This window comes from Oncorhynchus nerka, linkage group LG6 (genome assembly GCF_034236695.1).
Source record: "Oncorhynchus nerka isolate Pitt River linkage group LG6, Oner_Uvic_2.0, whole genome shotgun sequence".
NCBI classification, from domain to species: Eukaryota; Metazoa; Chordata; class Actinopteri; order Salmoniformes; family Salmonidae; genus Oncorhynchus; species Oncorhynchus nerka.
In genome coordinates this window covers 33,891,022-33,908,496 of record NC_088401.1, presented here as the reverse complement: position 1 = coordinate 33,908,496, position 17,475 = coordinate 33,891,022, and the positions used below count along the sequence as shown (strand labels likewise).

Sequence of the window (17,475 nt, the reverse complement as noted above, 5' to 3'; positions counted from 1 at the left end):
GAGGGTCACTTCATGTGTACTGTTAGGCGCATGACCAGAAAGCATGCTTCAGTTTGTTTTCTTCCTGTATTGAACACAGATCATCCCGTCTTCAATTTTATCGATTATTTACTTTTTTTGTATTACAAATGTAGTTTGAAATGTTTTGGCAAAGTTTACAGGTAACTTTTGAGATATTTTGTAGTCATGTTGCGCAAGTTGGAACCGGTGTTTTTCTGGATCAAACGCTCCAAATAAATGGACATTTTGAATATATATGGACGGAATTAATCGAACAAAAGGACCATTTGTGATGTTTATAGGACATATTGGAATGCCAACAGAAGAAGCTCGTCAAAGGAAAGGCATGATTTATATTTTTATTTCTGCGTTTCGTGTCGCGCCTGCAGGGTTGAAATGTTTTCTCTCTTTTGTTTACGGAGGTGCTATCCTCAGATAATAGCATCGTTTGCTTCCCCCGAAAAGCCTTTTGAAATCTGACATGTTGGCTGGATTCACAACACGTGTAACTTTAATTTGGTATCTTACATGTGTGATTTCATGAAAGTTTGATTTTTATAGGAATTTATTTGAATTTGGCGCTCTGCATTTTCATTGGCTTTTGGCCAAGTGGGACGCTACCGTCCCACATATCCCAGAGAGGTTTTAATAACCTGTTGTTCTGGTCTCTTTCTGGGGTACTTTAAGGTGACTCACCCTCAGTCCACACACAGCAGGTTATGATGAATGACTACCTAGGGGTGTGCTGAGCTTTAATTTGATATTAAGTATTCATCCGCCAAAAGGTCTCCTCATCCTGTTTTTCATTATCATCTAATCACTCTGTTCTCGGGTTGTCTGCTTTTTCTCCTCAGAGAGTTGCCCAGGAATATTTGTTGGACTACTGTAGTTGTAGATTAAAGAGGATCGAGGAACTAAGGCAGTTTAGGCTCTGTTCCTATTCTAATAGAGACCTCACAGGTAAATCCAGACATTCTCCCTCCCTGTCTCAGAGGGTGATCTGGGGTGTTCACTCTGTGGGTCCAAGTGTTTCCCCTAAGTAGTTTCTCCTTGGCGGAACACCAAGCCCCCTGAAGTAACAGAGTTCTGGTAAGCCTCCGCTCTTCAGCAAACAAAGGAAAGTATGAGGAGCTCAACAACAATGACAGGAATCCAGGAATCCAATAATAGGTCTTACCCAGAAAAAAATGACCAACACGCACTAGTTCATGGTAAACAGGTTTGGTGCTACAAATATCCAGTGGTGTAAAGTACTTAATTTAAAATACTTTAAAGTACTACTTAAGTAGTTTTTGGGGGGTATCTGTACTCTTCACTACACTCCTAAAGAAAATAATGTACTTTAACTTTTTATAAATTTTCCCTGACACCCAAAAGTATTCATTACATTTTGAATGCTTAGCAGGACTAGAAAATGGTCCAATTCACACACTTTAAGAGAACATCCCTGGTCATCCCTACTGCCTCTGATCTGACGGGCTCACTAAACACAAATGCTTCATTTGTAAATTATGTCTGAGTATATATAAAAAAAAATCCGCCTGGTTTGCTTAATATAAGGAATTTGAAATGGTTTATCCTTTTACATTTCATACCTAATTTGAGCAATTCCATTTACTTTTGATACCCAAGTATGTTTTAAACCAAGTACTTTGAAACTTTTACTCAAGTAATATTTCACTGGGTGTCTTTCACTTTTACTTGAGTTATTTTCTATTAAGGTATCTGTACTTTTACTCAAGTATGACAATTGAGTACTTTTTTCACCACTGCAAATATCAAACCACTTTTTTCCCCTCTTTTTTTTTTTTTACAGTGGGCAACAGAGGTAAGAAGTGGATCCCTCCTTTGTATCCTGCTGAGTAATGGTAGGAGAAACACTGTTGGTGTAACTGTACCTCTATCTGGGAGCTGTTGTCAGTGTCCTGGCTGTCCTCTGCTGAGAGCAGGCCTGGGAAGTTCCCCTCAGGCTGGTCTTGACTCTGGTCTTGGTCCTGCTGATCCTGGTCCTGGCTGGCCCTGTTATTGTCCATGTTACGTGGTTGTTCTGGGGACAGCCACCTCCTCCACCGGTGACTGTACAACTTCACATCCACTGCCACGTCCTCCTCAGCCAGCGGCTGCCCCTGCAGGTAGGAGTAGGAGACCCCTGGGGAGCACAGATAAAGAGGAAGAGGGGAGATGAGTAAAAGCGGTACAGTATAGGAGGAATAGGCTGTTTTTAGTTGCAGTGACATAGGTACACTTTATTCTAAGAGAAATAAAGCAATAATGTAAACATGTTATGATTTAGAAATAGATCCATTTAAAAGTCATGAGTCATTTTTTATCATACCAATATTTTCCTTTCCTCAAAAATGTAAAAGGTGATCACAATATAACTCCTTTATTAGCTCAATAATTCTGTTCTCTCCTCAATATAATTTGTGAGCCAAGACATTCTCAACTACTGACCATTTTAAGTAGTTAAACTGACATGAGAAACGGGCTATATTGTACATCAGTGGATCCTAGCAGCATAATTACATAGAACAATAATATTTTTATGGTCAAAAAGGCAGTGGTCCAGTGATGGAGCCAAAACTCTGGTCTGGTCATTAATCTTCTGCCACTCTCATAAATCACTGTCTCAGTGGACTATTCTTCATTGCTTTAGGGAGAAATTATACTACTTTGGATGAAACACATGCAGAATAGCATTGAGGCAGTGACCCAGCAAATTTAAGACATACCAGCGGCCCATAGTCATACCTAGCCTACCTAGGGCCAAGAGTTTTTCCTGGCCATGTGAGCTGACCAGGATAAACTCTGATCAGGTCACAGTGAGGACAGGACACAGACACACAGACACAGACACACACACACACACACACACACACACACACACACACACATACAACCACGCCTCACGGACCCAAATAGTTGGACCCGTCCTAAAATGGACCTGGGGCTTTCCCACCTAGATCCAATATGCATAAATAAATAAATACAAATAATATAGAGACCCGTTCCGAACGGACCCGAGGACAACTAGACCCGTTCTGTATAAACCTGTTCGGATCCAGACCCGGTCCGATCCAACCTGAGGGAGGAAAGCAGTGGAAAAATATGTTTTTTAGCTACTTTATTAACCGGAGCTGATACAGTGTGAGGAGAGGGAGAGCGGTTCTGCTCAAGCAGGCAGGGGAGGAACCATACTGTGAGCAAGTGACATGGGGAGCAGGGAGGAGGGAGGAACCATACTGTGAGCAAGTGACATGGGGAGGAGGGAGGAGGGAGGGACCATACTGTGAGCAAGTGACATGGGGAGCAGGGAGGAGGGAGGGACCATACTGTGAGCAAGTGACATGGGGAGGAGGGAGGAGGGAGGGACCATACTGTGAGCAAGTGACATGGGGAGGAGGGAGGAGGGAGGGACCATACTGTGAGCAAGTGACATGGGGAGGAGGGAGGAGGGAGGGACCATACTGTGAGCGAGTGACATGGGGAGGAGGGAGGAGGGAGGGACCATACTGTGAGCAAGTGACATGGGGAGGAGGGAGGAGGGAGGGCCCATACTGTGAGCGAGTGACATGGGGAGCAGGGAGGAGGGAGGGACCATACTGTGAGCAAGTGACATGGGGAGCAGGGAGGAGGGAGGAACCATACTGTGAGCAAGTGACATGGGGAGCAGGGAGGAGGGAGGGACCATACTGTGAGCAAGTGACATGGGGAGGAGGGAGGGACCATACTGTGAGCAAGTGACATGGGGAGGAGGGAGGAGGGAGGGACCATACTGTGAGCAAGTGACATGGGGAAGAGGGAGGAGGGAGGGACCTTACTGTGAGCGAGTGACATGGGGAGGAGGGAGGAGGGAGGGACCATACTGTGAGCAAGTGACATGGGGAGGAGGGAGGGACCATACTGTGAGCGAGTGACATGGGGAGGAGGGAGGGACCATACTGTGAGCAAGTGACATGGGGAGGAGGGAGGAGGGAGGGACCATACTGTGAGCAAGTGACATGGGGAGGAGGGAGGAGGGAGGGACCATACTGTGAGCAAGTGACATGGGGAGCAGGGAGGAGGGAGGGACCATACTGTGAGCGAGTGACATGGGGAGCAGGGAGGAGGGAGGGACCATACTGTGAGCGAGTGACATGGGGAGGAGGGAGGAGGGAGGGACCATACTGTGAGCGAGTGACATGGGGAGCAGGGAGGGAGAGAGAGAGGAGAGACAGCAAGCAAGCCTAATAGTCTAATAGCTGCCATGGCTAGGTCATTTATCGTCAAATATGATTCCGTAGTACCTGTCTTGGACTGCTTGTCTGCATCAAACCGGGACAAGAACCTAGTTAAGCTAGCTAATGTTAGCTACCTAGACTAACTGAGGCTGCAGTGCATGCACTTTCTGATCTTACAGTTACAAATAACATCTCCAGTCAGAAAATTAAGTAGCAGCCTGCCTACCTGTTGGCTCTTGGTTGTTGTAGCCTATTATTATACAATTTTTCTCTCTCTTTCTCTACTGCACTAGCCCTTAGGGACAAGTCAGTTAAAATGACACATACTGTACTCGAGACCCGTGACAATCATATCAGATCCAACCCAGATCCGTGACATTATCCGGATCAGGTCTCAGGTATACAGGTACAGGTGGATCCGCGAAGACCTCTAACGCACACACAAATGCATGCAAAAACACACACTCGTGACACCAGGCAGATCATCACTTCAGACAGTGTGTCCTAGAGCCTGCCTGGCACAGGTTTATCCTTTTAATCACTTTCCCACTTACATTTTTTCCCCCAGACTCATACACAAACTGACATTAGTTGAAAGCCTGCCTGCCTGACCGTTAATGTCATTCCAGCTATACTAATGAGGTTAGTTGTAAAAACAAACTACAAACGGCTCCCCCCCACACTCTCTCGCCTCATCCTCCCTCCCCTCCGTCCTCCGCTCTCTCTCTCTGGGCCCCAGATAGACCAGAAGTGTTCACCATGAGAGCATGACTAGGGAGGTGAGAGTGGAGTGGAGAGGCTTAAACATGCTAATGCGCCCAAAGTGGAGGCTGACAGTTTCACTCTGTAATGAGCATCCGCAAAGTAAACAGCTCAGAGACCAGCTGCTGCACGGATAAGACCAGGGAGACTAACTAACTAACGAACTCTCACACACACACACACACACACACACACACACACACACACACACACACACACACACACACACACACACACACTTGCAGGAAGAACTGCAATAATTCTAAAGTTAATGCTGATGACACTTCACGGAGTCCAATGTGCTGTACTCTTAATGTACTACTGACTTAAATAAACTGTATATATTGACATCACAGACAATGCCTTTCATCAGTGGCGGCAGGTAGCCTAGCGGTTAAAGAGCGTTGGGCGCATTAACAAAAAGGTTGCTGGTTTGAATCACCAAGCTGACAAACTGTCCATGTGCCCTTGAGCAAGGCACTTAATCCAAATTGCTCCTGTAAATCACTCTGGATTAGCGTGTCTGATAAATAATGTGAATCACTAGACCACACGTATGAAACCATACTCTCTATCAGTAGACCACACTTTCTCTGCAACAGCTAATCTTTATCCTTTTAAACCAAAGGTCATTCTAAAAATCTATCAATAAAGTTTGGACAAATATTTCCAGAAGTTCTTTAATTAAACACATTTGGATGCTGATCACAAGGCTAAAACATAACAAAGTTGACTGACGCAGACAGACTCCCAAACAGAATCCTTGAGGCCCCTCTCACCACCACCCCCCCCAGTGAGCTCTTCTCATTATGAAGTCTAGGCAGCTATGTCTGTTTGGAGTATGTAGCATGCTGCTAATTACTATTCAGATATCAATGCTGTTGTTCTTAGGTGTCTAACACTGCCCGTGTAGCCAAGCACACATATTCCCCCACACCGAGAAAATGTATGCCTGCAAGATGCCCTGTCAAAAACACTGTATATTTCAATCCAAGGGGAACCTACAGAAAACATTCCAGGACCACATACATTGTCTTTCACCCTCCAAAGGATCTTTGTTAGAAACTTCAATACATATGGTGGAAAGTTGGCAAAAGAGAATCATTCGGAACACACCATGACTGGAAAATAGAGACCCTTAACATGTGCTGTGCTTTTCATGGAATATATTTCTCTGAGTCACTGGGAATAAAAAACACCTGCACTGATGTCTGTTGATCACTCTCTCTGTAATGGTTTATACTTTTCCCAACTGGTTCAGGGCCAGTGAACTCTCTCATTGTCAAGGAGAGACTCCATGGTCTGTGTTAGTCATTTTAGAGGGGAAAGTACAGACCCCTGAGGAACACCCCGAATAAGTTCGTAGTAGGCCGAGGCTTCTACATGGATGTGTGAGTTCCTTCAGCTTTGTGTGAGAGAAACTCTTCCCCCTCTGTTCCTCTTTTACTCCCCCTGAATGACCTGCAAACCTTTGCTGTGACTCTCAAGACTGACTCTGTTCGCCCGACTCACGCCTGTCAACACGACTAATCCACAAACGCCAGGAGAACTGTAATTCGGTTTCACCTAACGCTTTCAAGGACATTTAGGAGATCATGAAATCTTGGTGCAACCCTTCTTTTCATTCTCTTCCTGTGTATTAGGGTCCCGCTGGTTTTCCCCTTTCTCTGGTTGTCTACCTGACTCAATGGCACTGACAGGACACTTCCGTAAAAGGGTTCACCCATACAGGAGAGAGGAATGGTGTGTGTGTGTGTGTGTGTGTGTGTGTGTGTGTGTGTGTGTGTGTGTGTGTCTGTGTGCGTATGCTGCGCCCACAAGGAAAATGATAGGCTTTGGGGTTAAGTGTAGGGTTACAATTAGGGTTAGGAGTTAGGGCTAAGTTTAGGACTAGGGGTTAGGGAAAATAGGATTTTGAATGGGAATCAATTGTTTGGTCCCCGTGCGTACATGTTGGAGGGACTCTTTTTGGCTCTGACTGTCTCATTTTGAGGGTGTCAGAGCACTCTTTTCCACCTTGAAAGCAGCTCCATCAATGTAGCAGGAGCCCTTGCCAAGCACATGGAGATAAACTGGGGCCCTCAGGTATGCACAGAAACCCTGGACATACAGTGCCTTGCAAAAGTATTCTTCCCAATTGGCATTTTTCCTATTTTGTTGCATTACAACCTGTAATTTAAATAGATTTTTATTTGAATTTCATGGAAGGGACATACACAAAATAGTAAAAACCGGTGAAGGGAAATAAAAAAATTACTGGTTTCAAAAAAGTATAAAAAAAAAATTAAAACGGCAAAGTGGTGCATGCTCAGCCCCTAAATAAGATCTGGTGCAACCAATTACCTTCAGAAGTCACATAATTAGTTAAATAAAGTCCACCTGTGTGCAATCTAAGTGTCACATGATCTGTCACAAGCTCTCAGTATATATACACCTGTTCTGAAAGGCCCCAGAGTCTGCAACACCACTAAGCAAGGGTCACTACCAAGCAAGCGGCACCATGACGAGCAAGGAGCTCTCCAAACAGGTCAGGAACAAAGTTGTGGAGAAGTACAGATCAGGGTGTGGTTATTAAAAAATTAAGTGGTCCAATGGACAGATACTCTGTCCATAAGACCACTTTAAACCATACACTCCACAGAGCTGGGCTTTATGGAAGAGTGGCCAGAAAAAAAGCCATTGCTTAAAGAAAAAAACATGCAACCATGTTTGGTGTTCGCCAAAAGGCATGTGGGAGACTCCCCAAACATATGGAAGAAGGTGCTCTGGTCAGATGAGACGAAAATTGAGCTTTTTGGCCTTCAAGGAAAATACTATGTCTGGCGCGAACCCAACACCTCTCATGACCCCAAAAACATCATCCCCACAGTGAAGCATGGTTGTGGCAGCATCATGTTGTGGGGATGTTTTTCATCGGCAGGAACTGGGAAACTGGTCAGAATTGAAGGAATGATGGATGGCGCTAAATACAGGGAAATTCTTGAAGGAAATCTGTTTTAGTCTTTCAGAGATTTTAGACTGGGACGGAGGTTCACGTTCCAGCAGGACCATGACCCTAAGCATACCACTAACGCAACAGTTGAGTGGTTTAAGGGCAAACATATAAATGTCTTGGAATTGCCTAGTCAAAGCCCAGACATCAATCCAATTGAGAATCTGTGGTATGACTTAAAGATTGCTGTACACCAGCGGAGCCCATCCAACTTGAAGGAGCTGGAGCAGTTTTGCCTTGAAGAATGGGCAAACATCCCAGTAGCTAGATGTGCCAAGCTTAAAGAGACATACCCCAAGAGACTTGCAGCTGTAATATTTGCAAAAGGTGGCTCTACAAAGTATTGGCTTTGGGGGTTGAATAGTTATGCACGTTCAAGTTTTCAGTTTTTTTGTCTTATCTCTTGTTTGTTTCACAAAAAAAACAAATTGCATCTTCAAAATGGTCGGCAGGTTGTGTAAGTCAAATTATACAAACCCCCCCAAGAAATTCATTTTAATTCCAGGTTGTAAGGCCACAAAATAGGAAAAATGCCAAGGGGGGTGAATACTTTCACAAGCCACTGTATAGCCACCTTAATGAGGCAGGGCCGAGAGACTGGGGGGGTCAAGTGGTTGTTCTGGAGTTGACATGTATAAATAATGATCAAAAGCCATAGAGATCATATAAGACACTGAGGTCATAAATAACCTTCTGGGGATGTAGTGGATGTACCTCAGTGACGTATCATTTTGACTTTATTTCACCAGGAAGTTAGCCTTGTGAAACCAGCCTGATCTTGTGAACGCAGCAGTCAATCTGCTTGACCAGGTTACCAGGAAGTCCCATTGAGGTCAACAAACCCAAGGGAGTCTCCCCCTGGAATCCCCCACAGCTATCTTCCTGGTGAAATGAAGTCAAAATGAAACTTCACTGAGTTTTTAGGTACATCCAGTACACCTCGTCCCCAAGCACATGAAGATATCTCCCTGGGACCAACTGGACCACACAAATATCTCCACACAAACCCTGGACATGTAGCCTCCTTTATGACGTGAGGCTGAATAAAACAACAGAAGGGGAACACCCACGTAATTGGAGGTACACAATGTGAAATAAGGAGGCTTCAATTAGTATGAATCCCATTCAATGGGAGTAAAATGACAATTATTTCTGCAATCGTGCCGGCGGGTTCCCCCTCATTAGTGATCATTCAGTGAGTGGTGTTGGCAGGAGCACTCTGTCATCATCCACAGACACAGCTGGGAGCCTTGGAAAGGTCAGCAAATAACTTCAGCCTTGAGCCAGAAAAGTCAGAAAAGATGATGATGTAAAAAGTAAATGGCACTGCAAACGACATTCCCCTACCTTTCTCTCCCCCCTTTTGTTCCTCTTTAACGTTTCTGAGCACAACGGGTGAGCGGGTGAGTGGAGCTGGTTCACATGCTTGAGTTTTCAAAAACCTACTTGATTTATTAATCTTAATTGATCTCTCGAAGAAGACAAAAAACAGTGAGGTTGTCCCTCGATGAGGGAGTGAGAGAGAGGGGAACGAGGGCGAGAGAGAAAGATGAAGAAAATGCCCCCAAAAAAGATAAGGAAGGCCAAGCTTTTCTGTCTAACTGAGATGAGGGAGAAGAGAGTGACAGAAGGGTTGGAAATATTCCTCTATGAGTTTGGGTTCTGAAGTCTAACTCTCCACATTGGTCGGTCTACTGTCGCTCGTCCACAATATTGATTCACAAGATCAACACTATACTACAGGGGGGAAAAAATCCATAAAACACATCAGAAATAACAGGGCGGCATATAGTACAGAAACTCCGCTTCTGCTGGGTAGAAATCAAACGAATACTAGCTAAAGCTACATCATTATATAGAACATAAAAGCACTGGGTAACTATTTGGAGGTTTTCTTTTTTTTTTTAAAGAGTGAGGTGGTGTGAGGGGGAAGGAAAAATGTACACTACTCATATTTTCTGTCAATCAATGACAGAGGCAAACTGCGAAAATGGCCTTCGCTCTGTCAAAAGAGAACTTGAACTCTCCTTGTCCCAGATATTCCCACGGGGTATGTTTGACATTGGCCAGATGGGCTGGCAGACAGACAGAGGAGACCTGATGCTCTCACACAAGTCAGAGCAGAACCTCTCACGTGAGGACGTACAGGGTCACCCAAGTGCAAGGGCAGGGGCATGGATGCACATACACAGGGAGAGGGAAACAACGAGAGAAGAAAACTGAGGGAAAACATAGTGTGCGTCCAAAATAGCACCTTATTACCTTAATATGTAGTGCTCTATATAGGGAATAGGGTGCAATATGGGACTCATTCAAAGAAAAACCTTATATATTTAGCAGCCACGTTCAATCTAAACAGAGGCTGTGGACAGATAAGCCAAGGCAGAGGGAAGATCTGACCGATGACTTACTAGAGTTTTGGTGAAGATGTCTGTCCCTCTCTAGGCCTGATCTCACATCAAATATGAGGGACAGGGACTGTCACCGCTCCTTCACAGACGTCCTCTGCACTCTCTCTGATAACACTCTTCACAATCAACTCTCAATTCATTTAATCAGTTAGAACTCGTCTTTTTGTGCAGAAAGTGATTGCAGCGTTTAACTGTTGATTATAGTTCATTTTAGTCATAGTTTAGTTCTGAGAGGATAATTGTTTTGTGCTGTAGACACCTACGATTTGTCTGTTCCACAAAAGTGTGGAGACAAAAGAGGAACATTAAAAATAACACAGTTGGGCCAGACATGGGAGCCATGCACACTCCCTTCAGACATCGTAATTATACAGAAGAACGCGTGCTGTGTTCTCTACCTGTTCCAACATGTGCCTTGACTCTTTTCTACCCTAAAACATAGACTTGTTTTTACCCCATAGAGCTGACATGGACAGATTAGTAGTCCTCCGGGGACAAACAGCACCTGTTCAGTGCTGCTGAGACACTGAAAAGAGATGCATTCTCACGAAGTCCCAAATGATACCTTATCCCCTATTTAGTGAACTACGTTTGACCAGGGCCCATAAGGAATAGGAAATAGTAGTGGACTATATAGGGACTATGGTGCCTTTTGGGATGCATTCCTAGTGACCACGCTACAGTCATCATTTACACTCTAAGAAATGCTGGGTTAAAAACAACCCTGTTTGGGTTATTTGGTAACCCAGCACTGGGGAAATATTGGACAGAACACACGCTTGGTTATTTTGACACAGCCAGTTGGGTTGCATGAATAACAAGTTGGATTGTTGGGATTACCCAAACATGGGTTAATTTAACCATCAGTTGGGTATTTTCTACTCTCATGCTGGGTTGACCTCGCAGCTCTGTCTTTTTTAATGTAATCCTTAGGTTATTTTCAGGAGGCGTGGCCTACTGGGGGTGTGGTTTTCAGATAGATCTTATTGGCCACCCATGAGACTAAATGTAATTCCATACATCAAGTTTATGTACAGCAAATTCATGTTGTCCTTATTTCTTTTTACACATTCCTCTATAATATTAAGATTATATATTACATATTATAATAAGGTATACCGCCTTCTTGTATCCCAACAACAGGATTTACATAGGCTTTTAGGGAATTTATACAATTATGTAAGCGTCATTGAATTTTCAAAAATGTCAATGTTCAACCTTAACATGTGATAACGATACAAGAGAAGAGATGAAGAGGAATGACATTTACTCTAATGGGTGGCTAAAAATAACTATCTGAAAGCCATGCCCCTACTAAACTATGCTTCCAGTCATCTGGTCTGACCCACTGGGGCATATACCAATAACCCACCACCAATAACCTAGCACCCAGCATCAAAAAGCCATCTTTATTTTAAGAGAAAACAATCCAACTAAGTGACCCAACGCCTGCAAGACAGCAGTTGGGTCTACCAAACACCCAGAGTGTAGAGTGGTGGGCTGGCTACCTGTTCTTCTTTTGAAATCTATGAAACCCACACGCACATACAAGCACAATGGCACACACACACTGGCTGAAGTGATCCCTGTGCTGTTCAAGTAGGGTAGACAATGGATAAAACACTCTCAACCTGCATGCAAATCATCTCTATGACAGTCACCGCTTGGCACATCCTGTCATCCTGTCTGACTATGTCATGCCCACACGATTGCTGCAGACATTGTTGTTTTGTCAACAATTAGTCCCATCTTTCGAGATAAAGTCTCCGCATTACAAGCATCTGCTGAGCTACGGGGTGAGACTGCAAATAGGACGCAAAGAGACTTCCGGAATCGACAATGTGTCCAATACACATTATCCAGGGGGTCACGGCAAAATGCAGAACTCCACAGCACAGAAATCCACAGCACAAAGTTATCAAGGCCCCCTTCCGGACCCTGGTCAAAAGCAGTGCACAACATAGGAAATAGGTTGCCATTTGGGACTTAACCTAATGCAACCTAGTTCACTCAGGAACATGCACGACAGATTTATATTCAAACAGGGTAGGAACAGAATACTGTCATGGACAACATGCAGCATGTGTCAAGAGTGACATTCGATTATGCAGACCATATAAAAAATATTAAAGTGGAACAAAGTACTCCCGATAGCCTTGTAACATGGTCGGGTCTGTCGTAATGAAAGTGTGTGCCACAGGCCGAGCGGAAGAAAGAGGACGAGAAAAATGGGCCATAAATAATAACACCAATCTGCACCCATCCAAAGCGTTAATTACATTCACGCGAGAGCTGGGGGAGATTAATTAGCTCAAGACTAATGTTGCGTTCACACTCTGTTCCACAGTGCTCGGGGAAACTGATCCAATGAAGAGGTCTGTCAGAGTGTGTGTGTGTGTGTGTGTGTGTGTGTGTGTGTGTGTGTGTGTGTGTGGAGGGTAACATTCTGGTTTAGCTCGAGCTCCAAATTAAATTAAATCTCTTTCAATTTGTGACATCTGAAGCAGATTTCTCTCACTCGTGTATACACCTTACAGATCCATATTCAACAAGGGTAGGAACAGATCAATAATGCAGTCATTGAAAGATGGCCTTACTTTAAAGACGAATCCATTCAGTTTATCACCAGAATCCTTTATGGAGAGTATGTGAAACTTGGTAATTACTTGGAGTTTCCAGAGCAAAGGCCCCTAGTCACAAATACAGTCACAAACCTCAATCACAGGGTTACAAACCTCAATCACAGGGTCACAAACCCCAAATACAGGATCACAAACCCCAAACACACGGTCACAAACACAAACTCGAACCACCAGTGAGTCTGCTCTCACCACTGTGGCTTTCATGATATAGTCAGTGGTTCTCTTTACTCAAAGACTGGTCAGCTTATGCATTGTACAGAACACGCTGTACTTACTGTAACAAACAAACACACACAACACACACACAGAGAAGACATGGAGGGGGAGAGCGTGAAAAATAGAGAAAGATAAGGAAAGAGAGAGAGAGAAAGAGGGCAAGGCCGGAGAGAACAACAACAAAGGAAAGTGAATTACTGCCTAATATTACTGTATGGTGTGAGTGACAGAGGACATGTGGAATTCCACATTCTGGTCTGCCAGCCATGGAGTGGGTCATATTTCGTTAGATTGAGTGATAGCGTACAGGACAGAGTGCTGTGTGAGAGTGTATGTGTGTGTGTGTTTTGCTCCCAGTGTATGTATAAGAGTATGTTTGTTATTCACTGCAGAAAAAGCATGAGAAACATTGTCTTGAAATATTTAACACGTTTCACATTATTAAAGCACTCTCATCTGAGCAACCTCAATCTCTTTTCCCACTCTTTTCTTCGCATATATTGCTCCCTCGTACGTCTCTGCTAACACCTATATTTAAAGTCAGAGCTGTAGTGGCAGTGAATGGACTAGGTTAGGACGTGCAAAAAGCCCTGAGCTCCACTCAGACACGCCACTTCACTTCAATACTAGTCCCTTCATCCCCTAAGCTTTCACAAAAGTCTACGTGCATGTGTGTGTGTGGTCTAACTATACTATCCTTTTGGGTAGCAAAAGTCCACATATGCATAGTGAAACAAGAAAAATCGTAGGTCCCCAAAATGAAAAATCCTATTTTAGGCTTAGGGGTTAGGTTTAAGGTGAGGGGTTACGTTTAAGAGGGTTTCTGTTTATGCCGGTATTAAACCTTGGGTTGCACGGGCCTTTTGCAACTTTCTGCCCTGTTTCTATATTGTACATTCGACCAGTCTGGAGAGGAAGGGAGAACATGAAAGGCCGAGAGCTCAGAGGGGTCGCCCAAAGCAGTTCAACAGGAGGAAGACAATTATTGATAAAGTGCTGAGGACGGTGACGGTCAGGTTAAGGGTTAGGAAAAATAGGATTTTGAATGGGAATAAATTTTTGGTCCCCACTTGGATAGTGAAACCAATGTTTGTGTGTGTATGTATGTGTGTGTGTGTGTGTGTGTGTGTGTGTGTGTGCGCGCGCACATGTACAATATTTCTTCTACTTCTCAGACTTTCCCATCACTGTGAGAAGTTATGGTAACTAAGACAAGGATCATTACAGTAAGAGAGCAGGTAGGGACAGATTCTGTCTACCTGAGAACCAGAGATGGACTCAGTTCCCACATATCTACAGTACAGGATTTGGAACAGGATCATTAGCTCACCATTTTGATTACCATCCAGAGTCAGGAAACCATTGAGCTTGATTTAGGCCTACCGAGTGGCGCAGTGGTCTAACACACTGCATTGCATTGCTAGCTGTGCCACTAGAGATCCTGGTTTGAGTCCAGGCGCACAATTGGCCCAGCATCGTCTGGGTTAGGGGAGGGTTTGGCCGGCAGGGATGTCCTTGTCCCATCGCGCACTAGCAACTCCTGTGGCGGGCCGGGCGCAGTGCACGCTGACACGTTCGCCAGGTGTGCAGTGTTTTCTGCGACACATTGGTGCGGCTGGCTTCCGGGTTAAGCGAGCGTTGTGTCAAGAAGCAGTGCGGCTTGGTTGGGTTGGGTTGTGTTTCGGAGGACGCACGGCTCTCGATCTTCGCCTCTCCTGAGTCCGTATGGGAGTTGCAGCGATGGGACAAGACTGTAACTACCAATTGGATACCATGAAAAAGGGGTAAAAAAAAATATGTCTATAAAAAAATTGTTTGATTTAATGTTAACTCCACTTTTTGGGAATGAAAATGAACATTGGTTTGTTGTTTGGTCATTAACAACATTCTCTCTCAAGGAAATTAGGGTCATTTCAATCACATCGATCAAGGTTGGTGCTTTGGTCTAAATACACTGCCGTCAATTTAATGGCAATCTCTTAAGAGGAGTGTCTGCAGCCAAGCAGTGTGTATAGGGGGTCCTTGCTTGTGCCAGAGACCCTTTAACTAAGTCTATCTATATTTGTTTGTGTGTATGTTGTGCGTGTGTGTGTGTGTGTGTGCAAATGTGTGAGTACATGTCTGTGTATCTGGTGATTGATTGACTCTGTGTGTATTGCCAGTGGTTTCTCTCTCTCTGAGGGGGTAAAGAGGCACAGTGAGGGCCTTGGGCCTGTCTTCAGTCTGGCTGTTAATCCATCAGCATCAGAGAGCCTCTATCTGTCCCTACCAAAGACCCTCAGAAGTCAATGAGATATACAAGACGCCTGCTAAATAGCTGAAGGGTCCATCTACCATACAAGTGAAGGGCAGTTCATTTTCCTGAAAATATATAGATTTATAATCGTTATGTGTAAAAAAAGAGTCTCAAACTCCCCAAAATGTAGCCATATTTGCATTCTCTGCCGTTCATTCCTGATGGGTTGTAACACCATCACAAAGCAGCATTATAGAATATACAAACCCAGGGTTGAGCTGCCTTAATTAGACAGCTTCCATCTAAGCCGTGGAGCTCTCAGTAGCTAACCCAGAGTGACAGACAGACACAGAAAGCCAGCTAATACCAAGCTTACAGCTAGGGGAATATCCTGAATCAAGCAAGGATTTTGCCTCTTAAATCCCACAACATTTATTCAGGGTTGTCTCTTCCCTTTTCCCAGTCAATACTAATTGATTATTTTTGATAGGTTTTTCTCTCTTGGTGCAAGTGGGTGATCTGTTTAATTTTCACACAGAAGCCTGGTCACAATTCTATTCATGAAATCCTCATAATCTGTTTGATTAAGTTGAGACAATATTTTGATCATTTGAGGTGATGAAATAAGTTCCCACAACCGATGTGAAACCAAAAACATACGTTCCCACAACTTCAAAGGAACCAAATGTGCTAGCTGGGTTATGACTAGCTATATTTTACTGTATGTACCACCAGGTGCTAAATCAGTGGAGCTGATGTCACAGGGCCGATGATACAGCCCCTTACACCCCTCTCACCACCTCTTCTCCCCAGGCCCAGTGTGTGTGTGTGTGTGTGTGTGTGTGTGTGTGTGTGTGTGTGTCCTATGGCAGATTCACAGAGACAGGCCCCTGCCTGGACATGACAGGCGACACATGGAGCCTGATATGAGAGCACAATCCCGCTGAAAGGCAGGTAATAAAGGGGGCCTCGGCTCCCCTGACACCACGTCCGTCTCGCTAGATGCCGGCGCTAAAACAGATTGCAGGGTGATTGACGTGATATTATGACCTTGTCTGTCACAGACCTCTCCCAGCTAGCACATAATGTTCTAAGAATCCTATGTTTCTAGAGCTTGGTGAAAGTGTTGTCCTCTGATTCTTTTGCATACCACCTTCCCACAACAATCTGGGAATGGTGCAGGATAGTTGCTTGGCTTTGGAACATTCTCAGCACATTTAAGGAACTTGACAAAATAACATTATTTTTCTTGGTATTTCATTACTTTAGCAGAACGTTTCCTAAACGTTTGAACATGGTTGCATTTAATTACATTTTTGGTCAAGTTCTTGGAACGTTCTCCAACTGGTTCTCGAATAGTTCAGAGAAGGTTAATGAACAACGTTCTCCTGTGGGAATTTCAATACTTCAGCAAAACATTTCCACCAGGTGGACTCATGTTTGTGTGATTAATGCCTAAGCAAATGAATGTCCTATCTGTGCTTGGAGTTCAAAAAAGTTAATCCAAAATAAGCTAGTGTTTTTATTAATAGTCTTATTAAAATATTCAGTGACATTTTTAAGGAAGTTATTCAAAAACCTCAAAATAACCTATAATTTACATTCACGGAACCATAGTAAAACTAAAAATGTGTTCCCAGAACTGGCAAAATGTTCACTAATAGGTCTTAATTTAGGCTCTTGGAGAGAAGATAGTATCACACCATGATCTGTTTCACCTGTCTTTGTGCTCATCTCCACCCCCCCATTATCCCCTGTGCATTTATACCTGTGTTCTCTGCCTGTTGCCAGTTCGTCTTATCTCGTCAAGCATACCAGCGTGTTTTTCGTACTCCTGTTTTCTTGAGGGCCTGTTTTCTAGTCATCCTGGTTTTGATCATTCTGCCTGCCATGACCCTGAGCCTGCATGCTGTTCTGTATCTTGCTACTGCCCTGGATTACTGACCTCTGCCTGCCCTGACCCTGAACCTGCCTGCCACTCTGTACCTTACGGACT

General features: G+C 44.1%; 1 protein-coding gene across 2 annotated transcripts in view; it reads right to left on the bottom strand.

The window, feature by feature from the left end:
* plxdc2b (plexin domain containing 2b) overlaps positions 1 to 17,475 on the bottom strand; it is a 182,303-nt gene that overhangs the window by 104,888 nt on the left and 59,940 nt on the right. For both annotated transcript variants that reach the window (XM_065019536.1, XM_029661497.2), the window contains exon 2: positions 1,899 to 2,149. In XM_065019536.1, the coding sequence (XP_064875608.1) occupies positions 1,899 to 2,149 (251 nt within the window). The remainder of the gene's footprint in view (positions 1 to 1,898; positions 2,150 to 17,475) is intronic.